The 20,147-nt window shown below is 38.2% G+C and overlaps 2 protein-coding genes across 3 annotated transcripts in view; both read right to left on the reverse strand.

Annotated features, from left to right (window-relative positions):
* Positions 1–6,023: 6,023 nt before the first annotated feature.
* Positions 6,024–7,303, reverse strand: LOC129752248 (uncharacterized). The gene is made up of 2 exons (XM_055748034.1): positions 7,286–7,303; positions 6,024–7,079 (listed from the first exon to the last, which is right to left on the reverse strand). The coding sequence occupies exons 1-2, from the start codon at positions 7,286–7,288 to the stop codon at positions 6,024–6,026; spliced, it is 1,059 nt and encodes a 352-aa protein (XP_055604009.1). The 5' UTR covers positions 7,289–7,303.
* Positions 7,304–13,142: 5,839 nt separating this feature from the next.
* LOC129755761 (uncharacterized) overlaps positions 13,143–20,147 on the reverse strand; it is a 151,426-nt gene continuing 144,421 nt past the window's right edge. For both annotated transcript variants that reach the window (XM_055752397.1, XM_055752399.1), the window contains exon 4: positions 13,143–19,751. In XM_055752397.1, coding sequence (XP_055608372.1) covers positions 18,843–19,751 — 909 coding nt within the window. In that variant the 3' untranslated portion in view covers positions 13,143–18,842. The remainder of the gene's footprint in view (positions 19,752–20,147) is intronic.

Below are 20,147 nucleotides of genomic sequence, written 5' to 3' on the forward strand. Positions count from 1 at the left end.
ATGGGAATCATATGCGAATATTTTTCACATGGGACACATCACGGGTCATATTTTTTTCGAAATTTTGGGAACAAACTTCGAACAAAAACTTGTTTTATAGGTAAACTAGCTGACCCGGTGTGCTTTGCTACACCTTTCAAAATCGAATGATATTTTCAGAATTTATTCAAATTTTTATTGTTTTGTTGGCATTATTTCAAATCAAATTATAACTACATAATTCATAATCAATCGCTATAAAATATTCTGAATCTTGATCCATAAATATGAGTTGTAAAGATCTTATAATTTTAATCTGTTTCTTTAAGCTTCGCCCTAAAAAAGAAGGGTCTCAAATTAATCGTACGCAACCAATTCAACTGATAAAATATGGTTGTTTTTGCTTGATATGTTCTGGATTTATGCTAAAAAACTGATAAAAGAGCTCCCCCCCCCCTGTCCTTCCCTTCCCCCCCTGCTGAATGGAGGTCGTGATCTTTAATAATCATACCCATTTTTTCGTTCCATTTCTTCTTGTATCAAATATTGTTCCATTGGTTGATAAGTTTTTAAGCTTTACAACAAAATTTATATGGAACCCTCTCCTTCCTTCTTCTCTCTACACTGTAAAGCGTAACGGTCTATAACAATCGTAAAACATATCCCGTAACCAAGTACCTTTCCATGCCACATTTGTTTCCATTTGTTGGTTTCGTCAGCATAAATTGAGAACTTATGCTTACAAAATTGTATTGGGCTCACCTCCCTCCCCAAATATGGTTCAATTTGCTCGATCAGCTCTCTAGTTATACTGAAAATTGTAAGGGAGACCTCTTCTCCCCCTTTTCATCCACCTTTTTGAAGAAGCGAGGGATACCAAATATTCATAGAAGCATTTCTCGTACCCAAATATCGTTCCATGTCAAATTTGGTTCCATTTGTTGTTGTAGTTCTTGAGTTATGCAATGAAAATTGTATGAAACTTCCCTGCCTCTTTCCTTTCTCTCCGCTGAAAGAAGGAAGGGTCTCAAACAATCATATGTCACGTTCCCAAATATCCGCCCATGCCAAATTTGGGTACATTTGCTTGATTAGTTTTTGAGTTATGTAAAAATTAAAAAGAGGGCCCCTCTCCTCTTTATATCTCCCTACTGGAAAGAGGGAGGGATCTCAAACTATCATAGAAATATTTTTCGTATCCAAATACCTTCCCAGGCTAAATTTGGTTCCATTTGCTTTATTAGTTTTTGAGTTATGTAAAAAAATATGAAAGAGGCCCCTCCCCCTTTCAACTGCAAAGAGGGAGGGCTCTCAAATAATCATTGAAATATTTTGCGTATCAAAATACCTTCTCATGTCAAATTTGATTCCAATATCTTGATTAGTTTTCGAATTATATGAAAAATTGTAAGGTAGCCCCGCTCCCTCATGCCTATCACCCCACTGAGAGGAGGGAGGGGTACCTAATATTTATTGAAATATTCCCCGTTCCCAAATACCATCCCACGCCAAATTTGATACCATTTGCTTGATTGGTTCTTGAGTTATGCAAAAAAAATGTTTATAGTTTGGGAGCCCCTCCCCCCTTCCTGTTAGGGGGAGGGGTCCCAAACCATAATAGGAACCTTCCACGGCTACCAATACCCCCACCTGCCAAGTTTCACGTAAATCAGTTCAGTAGTTTTTGAGTCTATAGGGAACAGACAGACAGACAGACAGACAGACAGACAGACAGACAGACAGACAGAAATTCATTTTTATATATATAGATTGGAGCACAAAGAAGCGTTTTCCATCGATAACTATAAAACGATGAAAATGCACATGGGACTCATATGCGAATAGGGGCAGTATAGGAGGGTGATGGACGAAGAGAATACCGCGCGGGCACCAGTAGTGCAAAGATGCGCCCATCGAAATGTGGAAAATAATCGACAGCGGAAGAGGCAGCTAGTCCGAATTATCCAGGAGAAAAAGCGCCGCGTGGAGAAGGAGGAGCTCGAGGAGCTAGAGCAGCTGCATCGTTCCCAAGAAACATGAAAGTTCTATCAGAATCCTGATGGGGCATCCTGACGGCGTAGTCAACGACGTAGGAGAGCCACTCCCAACAAGTCGGCTGGGAAGGATGACATCGCAGCTGAACTCTTAAAAATGGGCCCGGACAAGTTGGACGATTGCCTACACCGGTTGATGGTCCAGATGTGGGACATAGAACAGCTACCGTAGAAGTGGAAGGAGGGGGTTATATGCCCCATCGACAAGAAGGGCGAGCAATTGGACTGTGAGAACTGCCGAGCGATCACTGTCCTCAATGCCGCCTACAAAGTGTTGTCACCAATCCTACTCCGCCGCCTAACGCCACAAGCAAACAGATTCGTGGGAATTCATCAGGTCGGCTTCATGGAGGGACGGTCAACGACGGACCATATATTACCATTACGGCAAATCCTCCAAAAATGCCGTGAACACCAAGTCCCTGTGGGTCCCAGATGTTCCTTAGGAATAATCCACGCCCGTAATACTCAGTCACAGAACCATCTGTTCATCGACTTCAAAGCCGCATACGACAAGATCTACCGAAAATCATGAACGAGAACGGCTTTTCCGGGAAGCTGACCATACTGATAAAGGCGACGATGGATGGAACGCAGTACTCATTCAATTCGAGCAGGAAGCTTCGTCAAGGCGTTGATCTGCTCTGAATGATATTCAACGTGGCGCTAGAAGGTGTTATTCGACGAGCGGCGGGCGAAATGCGAGGCACGATTTCCAACAGATTCAGTCAACTCATCATCTTTGCCGACGATATTGATATAGTCGGCAGATCATCTGCGACGGTGGAGGAGATCTACCGCAAACTGAAACGCGAAGCAGTAAGGATTGGGTTTGTTTGTTTATTTCATCAACAGATCACATATTGATCCAAATGATAGGTTAAAAATTAAAGACGAACTACAATTACACGGAGTTTACCTTATACTATGCTTAAAGCACTATAAGGATTCTTCTTCGGAATAATTCCCTCGAAACGTCAAAATCAAAATGATCGGAGAAGCTGTTAAACGTCCATATTGCACCAATTAGCGTTGTATTAGCTCCGTAGTTATTCTGTCGGAGAGAAGTAAAGAGCTGAAAATCACGATTCCTCAAGCCTCGAGTCCGTACGCTGAGTTGGAGTGCTTCTAACAGTGAGTGCGGGGCAGTCGGTTCTCGACGAAATTGCCCGTGTTGCGGTCAAGCGGGCCTGCAGCGTGTCGATGTCGATAAGGCGGCAGCGGTTTTCGTAGCTGGGAAGTCGGAACGGGTCTTGCCAGTTCAGGTTCCGGAGAGCGAAGCGCAAAAAACGCTTCTGGATGGCCTCGATACGCTCTGAGCGATTTTGGTAGTAGGCATACAGCCATACGGCCAGAGGCATATTCGAGGGACGATCGAACCAAGATGCAGTGAAGACTCTTGAAACGATAAATATCCTTAAAGTCTTTTGTCATGTGGAATAAAAGACCCAGGCATCTGGAAGCTTTAACGACGATGTAGTTTGTGTGGATCTTGAAATCCAGCCGTTTGTCCAGGATCACACCAAGGTCTTTCACATGCTCAACTCGTGCAACTGCCTCATGCCCAAGAAAATAATCAGCCAACAGCGGGAGCCGCTTGCGTGAAAACGAAATTCAAGCGAAGGCAATTGACCACACCAGGCAGCGTAGATGTTAAACTGGCTCAGCAAAACGTTGACATCTTCGGGGCTGTTGATGGGTTGAAACAATTTCAAGTCGTCGGCATACGCCAGTTTTGGTCCATCGAGAAGCAGCAGCACGTCGTTGAAGTAGATCAAGAATCCTCGGTGGCTCCCTTGAGGTACTCCAGAAGAGGCAGGAAATTGATTGGAAAATGATTCACCTGATCGTACAATAAGTTTCCGTCCTACCAGGTAGCTATGGAACCATTCTAGTAAAGAGCCTCAAATACCCTTACGATCTAGTTTTTTGTGGTTTACCTTGTGGAAAGCTGCAGACAGGTCGGTGTAGATTACGTCGGTTTGAGATCCTCTGGCAAAGCTGTCTTGCACGGAAGATGTGAACGTCAACAAGTTTGTTGTAGAGCGCTTAGGCATGAATCCATGTTTTTCGTTAGATGAATAACATTTGCAATACGAGAAAAATGGATCTAATACAACCAGCTTAAACAGTTTGGCGATCGCACATAGGGCAGACATACCGTGGTAATTGTTAACATTCTTCCTGTCACCTTTTTTGTAGACCGGAAACATGTAAACCTCTTTCCAAATGGAAGGGAACGTGGATTCCGTGAGCGATGCTTGCAAGATTCGTTTTATAGGAGTCAGCATAACAGCGCCTTCAAGATGGTATCGTCATCGATTACGATGTGATGAAAGGAAGTACTCTGACGTGGGACGTTACAAGTCGCAAAAGTCAATTGGTCCGTCAATATTGACCCAGAATCAAAAGTACTACGGAATTTGTCAGCGAAAAGGTTACAAGTATCAAGGTTCGAGGTTGCCGACTTGTCTTCCAAAAACATGTAGGACGGTAAGCCCGATTCTTTCCGTTGGTACTTAAAACCCAAAACGATTTGGGCCAAGTTTTAAAACCACGCTGTATCCGGATAAGGTAGCCCTGGTAACAACGCGTGTATACTTTTTTATAAGCTGCGTTAAGTTTGCAATATCGGTTTTTGGCGTGAAGAAACTTGTGCCTCATGTAGTAGCGCAGGGCTTTGTTCTTGAGTGCTTTCATTTGTCGCAACTCGTTCGTGACCCAGGGAGCACGTAGGTCAGTGGCGACTGAGCGTTTTGGTACGTGACGATCGATGATGTAATTGATGATATGGGAGAACTTCATAGCAGCAGAGTTTGGATCGGCAGATTCGAGTTCAGAATCCCAGTCGATGGCGTCAAGCATTTGTGAAATAGCGACAAAATCGGCGTTCTTGAAATCGAGGAAAAAGGATGCCGGCTTCTATCAAGGAGTCACAACTTCAGAAATTTCAAGCGAAGGTAGCAGTGCCGGGTAATGAGGAACAAGCCTAACCAGAGGCGCGGGAGCTAGCTCAATCGTGGTCCGTCCTTAACAAAACAGAGATCGAGCAAGCGACCATTCTCATTTTCGACGTTGATGATTGATACGTCCAAGACGAAGTACATGCTGGTCTGCGGATCCGAGATCAACCGAACCCGCTTGAACAAGGTCACGACCGACGGCGACAAGCTTGAGATAGTCGAAGACTTTGTCTATCTCGGCTCACTGGTGACCGCAGACAATGACACCAGCCGTGAGATCCGGCGGCGAATTATCAGCGGAAGTCGTGCCTACTATGGACTCCACAAGCAACTGCGGTCGAGAAGACTTAGCCCTCGCACGAAGTGTAACCTGTATATGACGCTTATTAGACCGGTTGTTCTCTACGGGCACGAGACATGGATATTGCTCGAGGAAGACCTGCGTACACTCGGAGTATTCGAGCGATGAGTGTTTAGTGCCATCTTTGGTGGCGTGCAGGAGAACGGAGTGTGGATGTGAAGGAGGAACCACGAGCTCGTACGATTCTTCGGCGAACCTAGTATCCAGAAGGTGGTGAAGGCTGGCCGGATACGCTGGGCAGGACATGTTACGAGAATACCGGACGACTATCCTGCAAAACATGTGTTCGCTACCAGTCCGGTATACCATTCTAATGTAGGAGGATGAGAAATTCAGCTAGACATGGATCGAGTTGAACTAATTTTGCACAGATCACTTTTATTGGATGACTGAGTTCATCACTTTATTCGTAAGTAGTAAACGATGTCTCTCTCTTGTCCACGTGAAAAATCGATTGGGGATGAGTACCACCGAGTTGACAAATTATCTTCAAAATTGAGGGCAGTGCATAGCTATCAATATCTAATGATACCAGATAAATAAAAAAAACTTTGTAATTCGTAGGATGTTCTTTCCATGATATAATTTAACATATTTCTCGCTATAGAGAATCACACTATTGCAAATCCCTTTTATTATTTTATTGTTTAGGCGTTACTCTAAGATTCACCATGGAACATTGAGACCGCTCACAGGTTGCGGCATTTCATACTCATACCCGGAAAACTCCGCTGTCGACGTTTGATCGGGCGTTTCAACCTCAGAAAACACTATCGCATCTGCACCCCACAAAGTATTTCCTTGCGAGCCTTGACTGTACTCGATCACCGGCAGTGCTTGCACCGTCTGGGCGGGAAGGGTCTCAACAACCGGAATCACCGGTTCCTGCAGTTCTCCAACAACAACGGGTCGCACGTTGTCTGACTTCACCGGAATCACCACCGACTTTGGATCCGGGTCTGAGTCGGAAGTTGGCGGGTAGACAATGATCTCGCCATCGGGTTGGGCTCCGAAGGTTTCTTGGACCTGGTACAGGACCGGTTGGAGGTAGGTTTTCGGGCAGTCTTCTGGGTTGTGGGGTTCTGGAGGTGGGATGGTTATGATTTCCGGGATTTCTGGGATAACGGGGATTTGTGGGATACCATACTCTGTGTGTGGGACATATGGAGGAATTGTTGGAAGTTCGATGGGGGGATCTGTTGGAGGTCCATATTCGATATGTGGGACATATGGAGGAATGGTCGGATGTTCGATCGGAGGATCTGTTGGAGGTCCATATTCCTTGGCAGGGACATAGGGCGGATACGTTGGCACCTCTGTAGTGGTGGTTGTTGTTGGAGGAGGTGGAGGTGGCGGAGGTGGGGTTGTCGTGACTGGAACTGTAACGGTTGTTGGAGGAGGAGCAGCTGTTGTGGTAGTTGTTGTTTCTCCGTAGTGCGTTGGAGGACTCACAGGTGGCGCGTAGGGAAAAGGTGGTGGTGGTGGTGCTGCAGTAGTAGTTGTAGTTTCTCCATAGTGTGTAGGAGGATCAACTGGTGGCGCATATGGTTTTTCTATGATAATTTTTCCAGCCAGGGATTTCAGAGCTTCAATTTTGTGATCTTTGATATTGTCAACATGGCTCAGAAAGGCATGCTTTTTCAATTCCAAGCCCTTAAAGGGAATAACAAATCCATTCGTAACGCATCCTAGTGCCAGAAGGACAATCAGCTTCAGCGCACTCTGAAAATCGGTAAAAAAAACGAAATATCGGAAAATAGATACAAATAAAAAACGAATATTCAGGATTTTGTTTGGGATAAAATTCCTTAAAACACAACCGACTAGTAAATTTTAAATTCTGAGTGCTGGTAGAATGTTGATGTTAGTTAGAATTTGCAAAATATTTTTTTTAATGACAGTTTCCTTTTGTCATTACAGGTACTCACCATGATGATGCGCAGCGATCTGCTCTCCAGTCTGGACTGATCCAAGAACCTAGATAATCTGCCTTAAATATTTCATTTTTTTTCAAGAATGTTCATCGTTCTTCCCGAAAGCCCTCAGGAGATCTGCTCGAATCATGTACTCAAACCTCAAAAAGGTCACGGCAACAAATTTTGGTACCGAACTCTGGACAAACTGGTATGGATTCTCCCCCAGTGGAATTCTTTCTCAGGGTAGCAATTAGCAACGAAACACGGGTTCATGTAAGGTCATTATCTTTATTTTTCGAAGTGTCTATATTTACACGTACTGGATTGATGCATTTGTAGATTAAATTAATTCATCTATCGGTCAACTTTTCTATTTCTTGAATATAAATTGATCACTTGGTTTTGTTATAAATAGTCAATATTCTGTGCTCGTTTTTTTATGATTTCTCTCGACGTGGTCTCGATTAAGTTCTTCGGAACGGGAATTCATTTGATTTAATTTTTCTTTTAAATCATCAATGAAAAGCTATTACCAAAAAACTTTCAAACAACATGTCGAAGTTAAAGTCATTTTGTTAGCACTCTACCTAGTCGTAACGATTTTTTTTTTGCTTCACTCCTATAAATATGGCAATTAGTTGCTTTCTTATGTGGTGTCAATTGTCACTGGGTTTAGTAAAAGTAAATTTTACTAAAATCTGATAAATCTACTACAAACCTCCTCAATCGGATTTTTACAAAACTAATGAAATATGGGACAAGTTTAGCGTTTCTTAAGCAGTTATGGCAATTTTCTTGGTAAGCGGTAGTTTTCTTTTATAAGTTAACCTAGGGAGCAAAATTTTTCAGAATTAAAACGCAAAAGCAAATTTGTGCCAGTTTTATTTGAGTAGCTTCTTGATTAAAAAACATAATAAAGAACAAAAACTCAAAAATCATATTCTGAATTTATGGAAAAGATTCAGTTTTCAAAATCCATAAATTCAGGTTCAGGACTCCAATTAAGAATACAGATTCAGAATTTCAATCCAGAATTCAGATTCAAGAAAACAATTCAGAATTCAGATTTAGAATTCCAATCCAGAATACAGATTCAAGAATAAGATTCAGAATTCAGAATTCAGATTCAGAATTTCAGATTCAGAATTCGGATTCAGAATTCAGATTCAGATTCAGAATTCAGATTCAGAATTTAGATTAAGAATTTAGATTCAGAAATTAGATTCAGAATTCAGATTCAGTATTAAGATTTAGAATTCAGATTCAGAATTCAGATTCAGAATTCAGATTCAGAATTCAGATTCAGAATTCAGATTCAGAATTCAGATTCAGAATTCAGATTCAGAATTCAGATTCAGAATTCAGATTCAGAACTCAGAGTCAGAATTCAGATTCAGAATTCAGATTCAGAATTCAGATTCAGAATTCAGATTCAGAATTTAGATTCAGAATTTAGATTCAGAATTCAGATTCAGTATTAAGATTTAGAATTCAGATTCAGAATTCAGATTGAGAATTCGGATTCAGAATTCAGATTCAGAATTCAGATTCAGAATTCAGATTCAGAATTCAGATTCAGAATTCAGATTCAGAATTCAGATTCAGAATTCAGATTCAGAATTCAGATTCAGAATTCAGATTCAGAATTCAGATTCAGAATTCAGATTCAGAATTCAGATTCAGAATTCAGATTCAGAATTCAGATTCAGAATTCAGATTCAGAATTCAGATTCAGAATTCAGATTCAGAATTCAGATTCAGAATTCAGATTCAGAATTCAGATTCAGAATTCAGATTCAGAATTCAGATTCAGAATTCAGATTCAGAATTCAGATTCAGAATTCAGATTCAGAATTCAGATTCAGAATTCAGATTCAGAATTCAGATTCAGAATTCAGATTCAGAATTCAGATTCAGAATTCAGATTCAGAATTCAGATTCAGAATTCAGATTCAGAATTCAGATTCAGAATTCAGATTCAGAATTCAGATTCAGAATTCAGATTCAGAATTCAGATTCAGAATTCAGATTCAGAATTCAGATTCAGAATTCAGATTCAGAATTCAGATTCAGAATTCAGATTCAGAATTCAGATTCAGTATTAAGATTTAGAATTCAGATTCAGAATTCAGATTGAGAATTCGGATTCAGAATTCAGATTCAGAATTCAGATTCAGAATTCAGATTCAGAATTCAGATTCAGAATTCAGATTCAGAATTCAGATTCAGAATTCAGATTCAGAATTCAGATTCAGAATTGAGATTCAGAATTCAGATTCAGAATTCAGATTCAGAATTCAGATTCAGAATTCAGATTCAGAATTCAGATTCAGAATTCAGATTCAGAATTCAGATTCAGAATTCAGATTCAGAATTCAGATTCAGAATTCAGATTCAGAATTCAGATTCAGAATTCAGATTCAGAATTCAGATTCAGAATTCAGATTCAGAATTCAGATTCAGAATTCAGATTCAGAATTCAGATTCAGAGTTCAGATTCAGAATTCAGATTCAGAATTCAGATTCAGAATTCAGATTCAGAATTCAGATTCAGAATTCAGATTCAGAATTCAGATTCAGAAATCAGATTCAGAATTCAGATTCAGAATTCAGATTCAGAATTCAGATTCAGAATTCAGATTCAGAATTCAGATTCAGAATTCAGATTCAGAATTCAGATTCAGAATTCAGATTCAGAATTCAGATTCAGAATTCAGATTCAGAATTCAGATTCAGAATTCAGATTCAGAATTCAGATTCAGAATTCAGAATTCAGATTCAGAATTCAGATTCAGAATTTAGATTCAGAATTCAGATTCAGAATTCATATTCAGAATTCAGAATTCAGATTCAGAATTCAGATTCAGAATTCAGATTCAGAATTCAGATTCAGAATTCAGATTCAGAATTCAGAATTCAACAAAAACATGAATTATGACGTCTTTTTCATGAAATGTGAAATCAGAAACCAAATAAAAGAAATCAGAATGAAAAATCCGAAATCCTGTTTCCGGAATGCGAAATCCGTTTTTTATTTGTAAAATCCGAAGACAGAAATCAGAAATCAAAATTTAGAATTAATAAGATTTATAAGATCATAATGCTATAATCAGATCCCTGAAATCAGAAATTTGGAAGAAGATATCAGAAATTCGTAACCTGAAAATTTCAATACAAGAAAATCTCAAATTCAGAAAATAAAAAAAAGTCTCTGAAATGCAGAATAATATAAAATAAAAGAATCTTATGAAAATAAGAACAAAAGAAAGTTGATAATTCTGAAAATTGATAATAATCAGTTGAAGAAAAATTCAGAAAAATAAACAATCACAAATAATATAAAAAATAGGAAATTTGAAAATTGGAATATAATTCCAGGAGATCAAAGAATTTAAAAAACAGTAAAGTTGTGTTTTAAAGTTGTTATCCCAAATTAGGCTCAGAATTCCCAGAAAAAAAACGCGTATAAATTCCAGATAACCCATTTTGAAGTTGGGATCTCAAATTAAGCTCAAATTCTTCTTAAGGCCAGAAAACGAATTTTAAAATTAAGCCCAGAATCCAAAAGAAAAAACGCTTCTAAAGGCAGAAAACGCATTTTAAAGTTGTGATCCCAAATTATGCTCAGAATCCCCAAAAAATGCTTCTTAAGGCCAAAAAAGCATTTTGAAGTTGTGATCCCAAATTAATCTCAGAATCCTCAAAAACCGCTTTTAAAGGCAGAAATCGCATTTTAAAGTTGTGATCCCAAATTGAGCTCAGAATCCTGAAAAAGCGCTTCTAAAGGCCAGAAAACGTATTATAAAGTTGTGATCCAAAATTAAGCTCAGAATTAAAAAAAAAATACTTTTAAAGGCCAGAAAACGCATTTTAAGGTTGTGATCCCAAATTAAGCTCAGAATCTCAAAAAAAAAATGCTGCTTAAGACCAAAAAAACGCATTTTAAAGTTGTGAACACAAATTAAGCTCAGAATCCCGAGAAAAAACGCGTATAATTTCCAGAAAACTTACTTTTAAAGTGGGATCCCAAATTAAGCTCAGAATCACCAAAAATGCTTCTTAAGGCCAGAAAACTTATTATAAAGTTGTGATCCCAAATTAAGCTCAGAATCTCAAAAAAATGCTTCTTTAGACCAGAAAACGCATTTCAAAGTTTATTATTAAATTAAGCTCAGCATTCCAAAAACGCTTTTCAAACCCAGAAAACACATTTTGAAGCTGTGATCCCAAATTATGTTCAGAATCCCCCAAAAACGCTTCTAAAGACCAGAAAACTCATTTTAAAGTTGTGATCCCAAATTGAGCTCAGAATCCCGAAAGAAATGCTTCTAAAGTTCAGAAAATGCATTTAAAAGTTGTAATCCCAAATTAAGCTCAGAATCCTCAAAAAACGCTTCTAACGGTCAGGAAAAGCATTTTAAAGTTGTGATCCCAAATTGAGCTCAGAAACACGAGAAAAAAACGCGTGTAATTTCCAGAAAACCCATTTTGAAGTTGGGATCTCAAATTAAGCTCAGAATCCCCAAAAATATGCTTCTTAAGGCAAGAAAACACATTTTAAAGTTGTGATCCCAAATTAAGCAAAAAAAAAAAATGCTTCTTAAGACCAGAAAACGCATTTTAAAGTTGTGATCACAAACTAAGCTCAGAATCCCTAAAAAACACTTCTTAAGGTCAGAAACCGCACTTTTAAAATCAGAATATCAGAAGACAAAATCAAAACTCAAAAAATCAAGAATCCAGAACAGAAAAAATAGATTAAATTCTACCTTTAATGTCAAATGATGATAAACTGATCCAGTTCCTTAAAAGTGCAAACATACTAAGTAAGATTTAAATTTAAAAAATAACTATGTAACTTTCTTTTTTTAAAGAGGAAGAATGACCAATATGGTTAAAATCCTCTATAAATAAACAAAATCCAATGCAAACCTTTAATGTAAATCAGATTTTTTTTTGTTCAGAAATCTTAAACTCCACATCTGGTTATGAAATCTGAATCCAATCCAATATCCGAATTGAATATACTGGCTCCACAAATTGTGGATTAAAAAAAACAAATATAAGAAATTAGTCATTTAATAAATGTCAAAAACATAAAAAAAAAACTAGAAAATCGAACATTAGAAATCTGGAACCAATAATCATGCATGTTTTTATTTGATATCTTTCAGTTAATTGAAAATTATTGATCAAGTGTTCAAAATTGAATTCAATGAACGCTTATAGCAATCTAAATTCATGCTCTTAAAAACTAACATTACAGATAAGATTTCAAAGCAAAAGAAACTCTAAGATGGAATATAATCGGCTTATCAAATGAAAAAAAAAGATTGAAAGTCTAGAATAAGACTAAGTTGCCAGAATTTTTCTCGCACGCATCCGGGTCGGAAAAATACGGGCAATTTTATCTGAAAACCGGACAAAATCCGACATTTGATTTCAAAATGTTTAACCAGAAATTCGGGCGCAATATCCAATTTGATCAAAACCCAAGTATTGTTCGACAAAACTCAAGATCATTAACACTTGAACAATTTTTTCATCACTTTAAAAAAAAAGTCGTAAAAAAACTTCGATTTTGGGCAAAAAAAAATTAAAAATTAGAGTAACTTAACTAAAGTTTTTTCTTTGATTTATTCAAATAAAATTGTAAAAATTAGCAAATCAGAAGGAAAAATGGTAAGTTAAAAACAATATCGACTTTCAGAAAATTGAAATTATCAGATAAACAAAAATTCAGAAATAATATACAATAACAAAAAATAAAATAGGAAATCAGAAAATCGAAAGACAATCTCGGAAAGATTAAAACTCAGTAGATCAAAGAATCTTGAAAACAGAAAAAAGGAAAATCAGAGTATAAGAAGGTCGGAAATCCAGAAAACAAAATGAATAACTCAAAAATCAAAAATCCAGAACATAAAATGAGATAAATTCTACTGTTTAAAATTGGTTTGTTTTTATTCAGAAATCTTAAATTCAAAATCTGGCAATGAAATTCCATTCAATTCCATTCTAGCCGTTCGTGAGTACGGACGCATTTTAACGACGGTCTGCAATAATTTTTGCTAGTATATATATATATATATTTTTTTTTTTTTGTTTTGTGTCGCGCCGCACTCGGTCATTTTATTTTTTTATTATGAATTGCTGTATCAAAAGCTGCAGTGTCAGTGATGATCGCTTCCTATTGAAGTGTGAATTTTGTAAAAAGCGCTATCACGCGGCTTGTATTGGAGTTCAACGACATCAGGAGAACGTTATTCAACATTACATGATCCCGCTCTGTGAAGACTGCCAGCATCATTTGAAAGCTGGAATTGATACGAGCAAGGTATTAAGTCAACAAGAGCAATTAATTAGCTCACTCAACTCACAAACGGACTCCAGCCTGCGCATCTCTGCCGAATTAAAAAAGTTCAATGCAATGGGTGAGCTGTTTGAAAATATGGAGCTCCAACTGAAAGAAGCGGTGTCGGCGATAAACAACAATACGGCAACAAAAGTCAACAATGCTGTGTCAACATTATCGCAGTGTATGGAAAATACTAAAGGCACAAACAGTTGTGAGCTCGCAGATGTAAAAAACCACCTCACTTCCCTTTTTAATATTTCAATGGAAGCAAGTAGGGACCGTATCGAAAATTATGTGTCTGATCTCACTACGGACCTACAGAAAGAACTCAAACGCATTTGTGATGATGTGCAAAATATAAGCTCCGTTACTGTGGATATGGCAGCTCATTGCACCGATCACCGCCCTACCATGTCCCACACTACAGAGGACGCTTTAAATGTAATTGAAACTAATGTATTAATGGAACTGACAATTGCTAACAGTTCTGACAACTGCGGTTGGCGCCTCCTGGGTTCTAAAAAAGTGTGGCGTTCAGACTGGACTGACTATGACGCGCGTAAATTACGCTATGTTCAGCAGCAAAAGGCTAGAGATAAAGCATTGAAGAAAAGGAAAGCCAATAAAAAAATTGGGAATCTCAGCAACAAATCCAAGAACAACAACAGCAACAATTTACGTAATTTAAATAATAACAACGCCCGAAATGAGGAGCACACCTTCAACTATTACAACTACAACAATGCCAACAACAATAGAAACAGCAACATAGACCAGGATACCCCTTCATGTAGTTACAGCGATTACAATAGTACCAGGATCCCCCACATCAATCATCAACCAGTTATCAACTCTCTGCTTCCGGATAAAAAGCTACTAGCAGCTGCAAAAGCAACATTTTCAAAACCTCCAGTAGAAAATCAGCGTGGTATAAGGTTCCAACGTGGTGAAGTACTGAATCCATATCCGGCAGATCATCAGCTTGCACGAGTAAGCACGGTCTCGACGATAGGAAATCCAGATTTGGCGCGCTCCCCCCAGAGGCCTTCTCCATGTCAAGCGTGTGCATGTAGGCATTCGTGTTTTGCCAGGATCTGACGGGCCCCTTGGAGGACAACAACGATGTAGTTAGGTATGATATGAAAAACTCTGCTTGCAAGAAAATCAATTCCTCTCTATGCGACAGTAAAGAAATAACAATTTATTGTCAAAATTTTAATAGAATGAAAAGTGCCTTAAAATTAAATGAAATTTACAGGCGTGTAGCTGCTTGTAGCTACCCCTTAATATTAGCAACTGAGACGAGTTGGGATTCTTGCGTTAAAAGCTCCGAAGTCTTCGCTGATAAATTTAATGTCTATAGAGACGATCGTGATAAATTGTTAGCCGACAAGAAATCCGGGGGTGGCGTTTTAATTGCAATTTCTTCTGATTATGAATCTGAAGAAATCCCATCTAATAAACACAAGGAATTTGACCATGTTTGGGTTAAATCCGTGATAGGAAATCAAGTTCACATTTTTGGATCTGTGTATTTTCCCCCTGAAGGTGCCAAAACTGAGTCCTATAAAATGTTTTTTAGTATTGCTGATAATATAATTTCAAATTTCGAGTCTGACGCCAATGTTCACATATATGGCGACTTTAATCAAAGTGCTGCTGATTTTATTGTAGATGACCACAACGAATCTCTTTTGATTCCAATAATTGGGGAAAACTCAACACTTCTAACATTATTTGAAAAGAGTTCTGAGATTGGACTTAATCAAATAAATCACGTACGAAATCAGAATAACTGCTACCTTGATTTATTGTTTACTAATATGACGGATGATTTCTGTGTGATTGAGGCACCAAATCCACTTTGGAAAAATGAAGTATTTCACTCTGCTATTGAATATTCCATTTTCATTCATGACAACGCCACAATGTCGGATGACAATTTATCTGAACCTTATTTTGACTTCAAACATGCAAACTACGAACTAATTAAAAACAAATTAAACTCGATTGATTGGCAAAGTAGAATTCGTAGTTTATCAACACATCAGGCTGTAACTTTTTTCTACCAAAACATATTCGATATATTAGAGTCTGCAGTACCCAAAAAACGTAGAAAAAAGCCGAATAGAAATCCGAAGTGGTATAGTAAGAAGATACTTAATCTTAAAAATAGAAAGCAGAAAGCCCATAAAAAACTATAAAAAAGATGCAAATGATATGAACCTCACAATATATTTGACTATCTGTGATCAACTAAATATGGAAATGAAAATCGCACACGAGGAGTATAATAGAGGAATAGAAAGTAATATCAAATCAGACCCAAAATCATTTTTCAGCCTAGTTAAAGATATACAGAAGTCTAGCAATTTTCCGACAAATATGCAGTTCAACGACAAAATCGGTAAAAATCCTGCGGAAATCAGTAACTTATTTGCTAATTTTTTTCAAGATGTTTACACAACCCGTAACGAAGAGGATCGAGATTATGATTATTTCTCGTATCTTCCTGAATCTTCATTAAATATCACTGTTGATAATGTATCACCCAACGAAATTTTGAATGCTTTAAACACCTTAGACGCCTCTAAAGGGGCAGGTCCTGATGGATTGCCGCCAGTATTTTTGAAATCATTATCAAATGAGTTAGTGAAACCCTTGTTTTGGTTGTTCAATTCATCTTTAAAAAGCGGCATACTACCCCCCATTTGGAAAGAATCGTATTTGGTTCCGATTTTCAAAACCGGCAAAAAGTCAGATGTTAAAAATTATCGTGGAATTGCTATATTATCTTGCATCCCTAAGTTATTTGAATCAATAATTAATCAACACATTTTTTCTCAAGTTAAAAATGCAATCACTACTAAACAACATGGTTTTATTAGAGGACGTTCTACTGCCACCAATTTACTAAATTTTGTAAATTTCTCGATAAATGCCATAGATGAAGGGAATTATGTTGAAACATTATATACTGATTTTAGCAAAGCATTTGATAGAGTTGATATTCCTTTATTGCTTTTCAAATTATCTAAAATAGGTTTCAATCATAAATTATTAAAGTGGGTTCAGTCATACCTGCACGGAAGAACGCAACAAGTAAGATTTGAAGGAAATTTGTCGTCTGTTGTGCATGTTACATCAGGAGTGCCACAGGGATCCCATCTGGGTCCTTTACTATTTATTTTATTTGTCAATGATGTTGAACACATTTTAAATCATTTAAATGTTTTAATATATGCAGACGACATGAAACTTTTCATGGAAATACGTAAACCATCTGATATTGAATCCTTCCAAAGAGAAGTTGATAATTTTTATGTATGGTGTACAAAAAGCTTGCTAGAGATAAACGTAAAAAAATGCATCTCAATCTCATTTACCAAAAAGCGAAATGTAAGACAGGACACCATCACCATTGGTCAAAAATCTGTAGAAAGATGCAATCAAGTCAGAGACTTAGGAGTCATACTAGATTCTGAACTGACCTTTGTAGAACACTACAATAACATAATTTACAAGGCAAGTAATATGCTCGGGTTTATAAAAAGGTTTAGTTTTCAATTCAATGATCCCTATACCATCAAAACACTGTATGTAACATATGTTAGGCCCCTTCTTGAGTACTGCAGTGTTGTCTGGGCTCCATATCAAGGTACACATAAAGACCGCATTGAGTCAGTACAAAAACAGTTTTTATTATATGCTTTACGCAGGTTAGGTTGGAGCTCGTATCAGCTACCTTCGTATGAATCTCGATGTATGTTAATTAAAATAGATAGTCTTGATAAACGACGTGATTTTGCAATGTTAGCTTTTATAAATGATGTTATTGGGCAAAGAGTAAATGATGCAAACATTTTAGAAAAACTTAACTTTTATTCTCCCACTCGGTATTTAAGAAACAGGAATCTTTTCTACATAAATAAACAAAGAACAAACTATGCCCAAAATGGACCTATAAATAAGATCATGATCTGCTATAACAAATACTGCACCATAATTGATATAACAATGAACAAAAATGAACTGAAGAGAGTGCTTCTATCATAACATTATACTTATATAGATTTAAGGCAAACATGTAAAACGGTCTACGCAAATGATTGACGTCAAATAAATAAACAAATAAATAAATAAACGAAATCTGAATTCTAATATCCCAAATCAACATACTGGTTCCATAAATTGTTTATCAGTTATCAAAAAAGGAAACCATCGAATGATAGTGAATAATTTCGGGCTTTTTATTTAAGGAAATCCAGACAACCGAGCATTTCATAATTTTTGTTTCAAATATCAGGGCAAGTCCGGGTTTCTCAAAATAATTAAACTTTGAGTGTTTGCATAGTCTGATGATCTTAAAAGCTTAAGATAATTACTGTTAAAATATATCAGTTGAGCTACCCAAAACAAAAACTGCATTTTGCTAAGTAAAGCAATTATATCTCAACTTCTTATCTACAGACTGAAAGACAAGATTCGAATAGTCCATTTACTTAAGCCAATTCTTATTGTCAACAAATTTCTTTCATCCATTTACTATGATTCATCAGTTTTCATCAACTCCAGAGGAGAAGATTTCCATCATTTACTCAAATGATACTACCAAAAATGGAAACTTCGATCGTTTGATGGATTAATTTGCGAGTGCGCCTCGGAGTTGAAGGTTGCATTAGCTGAACTGATTTACTAGTTCTGAGCTGAAACGGGCGCAACTTCATCACTTCATGTCCGGAGGCCTATAAAGATAGTAAGTAGCCACCCACCGTTTGATTTAGTTGATTAACCGAGGCGACACAACAGACCTCCGGCGCGGCGTCAGGTTCTGAGTCCTATCTTGTAGCTGCTGTTCAGCTCGCCCCCACAAAACCGATTCCCAGTTTAGCGGTGTGACCCTCAATCAAGAGCAACGAATAAAAACTGAACCCGCGAAGTTTGAATTGGCAATCTGCTTTTACAACTACCTAATCAACTAGAAATACGAGATGAAGAAAAACTTGCACCTGTCCCCTGCAGCCGCTACCTGACGAATGTACACGATCCACGCGTAATGGCCGGCCGGCGACGACGAAGGCGACCGGTGTTCTACTAAGGTTAATAAACAGAAAAAATAATTTAATTGAAAGCGTAAGAACTTGGCGGTTTGCTTTAGAATTGGTTAGCTGACGGTTGTTGAAAGCCACGTGGGAGTTCGCTCCGGTTCGATTATTGCGGAGGTCGTGGATCATACGGTGTCGCGTTGAAGCCCACGTAGCGATTGTTCTTGCGATGGACGAAACCCTTCCCGGGTCCGGTGTTGTAGTAAACGACCCGCCGAATGCCGAAGGGATCGATATAGCCGAAGCTACCCTCCCGAGCCGAACCGCCCGAGTTGGTTTCCTCGTGGTACTGCCGCGGCAGATAGTACTTGAAGCCATCGTTCGTCACCGATACGCCATCGTACTCGTGGTCAGCTCGACGAATCGGTTGATAGCGGGTTCCGAAACCGGACGGAGGAGGTTCCAAAAGGTCCCGGTTGAACAATGGCTGCTGATCCAGATCGTTACTGGCAATCGGCACCACATAAGACTTCGGCGTCTGAGTTACATGTTCTAGGAAAGGAGCCAACGAAGATACGCTAATCGGGTCACCGTATGGACGTCTCGCGTTCGAGTATCGTCTTCTGTAGTATTGAGTATGTTCCGATTTCGGAGGAAGTAGATCGTTACTGACCGGGTGATAATGATCGTGGTGGTGGTAATCGTTCGGATCGTTGTTTATCAAAACAAATGGCGCTTGCGTTGAAGAAGGTACAGCGGCGTAGACAGCGATCGGAGTCGACGAGATGTCATCTCCATAGACTTCAACCGGCCTCGGGGTGCTGGAAACGTAATGTCTGCTGGGCGGCAAATATTGATCCGATGCAATACTCGCCGGCAGATGGTAGTTGGTCCTGACGGGCTGCGAGTGAGGCCGGATGAAGACGGATTTGATGCTGTTCGGGGTTACCGCAGGACGAGCTATTGGGCGTGGAGTTGTCGTAGGGGAAACACCGCTAGAATATGACGGTGGACCTTGCTGATCAACTAGCACTCCCGAGTCGGCTGGTCGATTTTTGGCCGACTTGATGGCGTCCTGGAAAGAGTTCAAAAGGTAACATTCAGTTGCAGTGATAACAATTATGAACGGAAATTCTAGTAAAAGATGATATATTTTTAAAATCCTTATTTCATAAAGCTAAGTTAAAATTTAAACATATAAAGAATAAATTTAATTCTCAACGGAAAAAGAATCAAAATAAGTGTTGATGGAATGAACTTCAATATATATCACTGAATAATTTTCGATTTAATTAGTTGCAGAAATGCATCAGAATTGGGGTCAGTTGTTGTTCATGATTACATCGCTTTTGAAACCAAATGTTACAAATGATTTGGAATGAGGAATTCAAATTTTAATTTAAAATATTTTCGGTGGACTGCACTGAAAATAACATTCAATAATATTAAGCAGAGCCCTGTGCTGTCCTTT

Source organism: Uranotaenia lowii, chromosome 3, assembly GCF_029784155.1.
Source record: "Uranotaenia lowii strain MFRU-FL chromosome 3, ASM2978415v1, whole genome shotgun sequence".
Taxonomy (NCBI): domain Eukaryota; kingdom Metazoa; phylum Arthropoda; class Insecta; order Diptera; family Culicidae; genus Uranotaenia; species Uranotaenia lowii.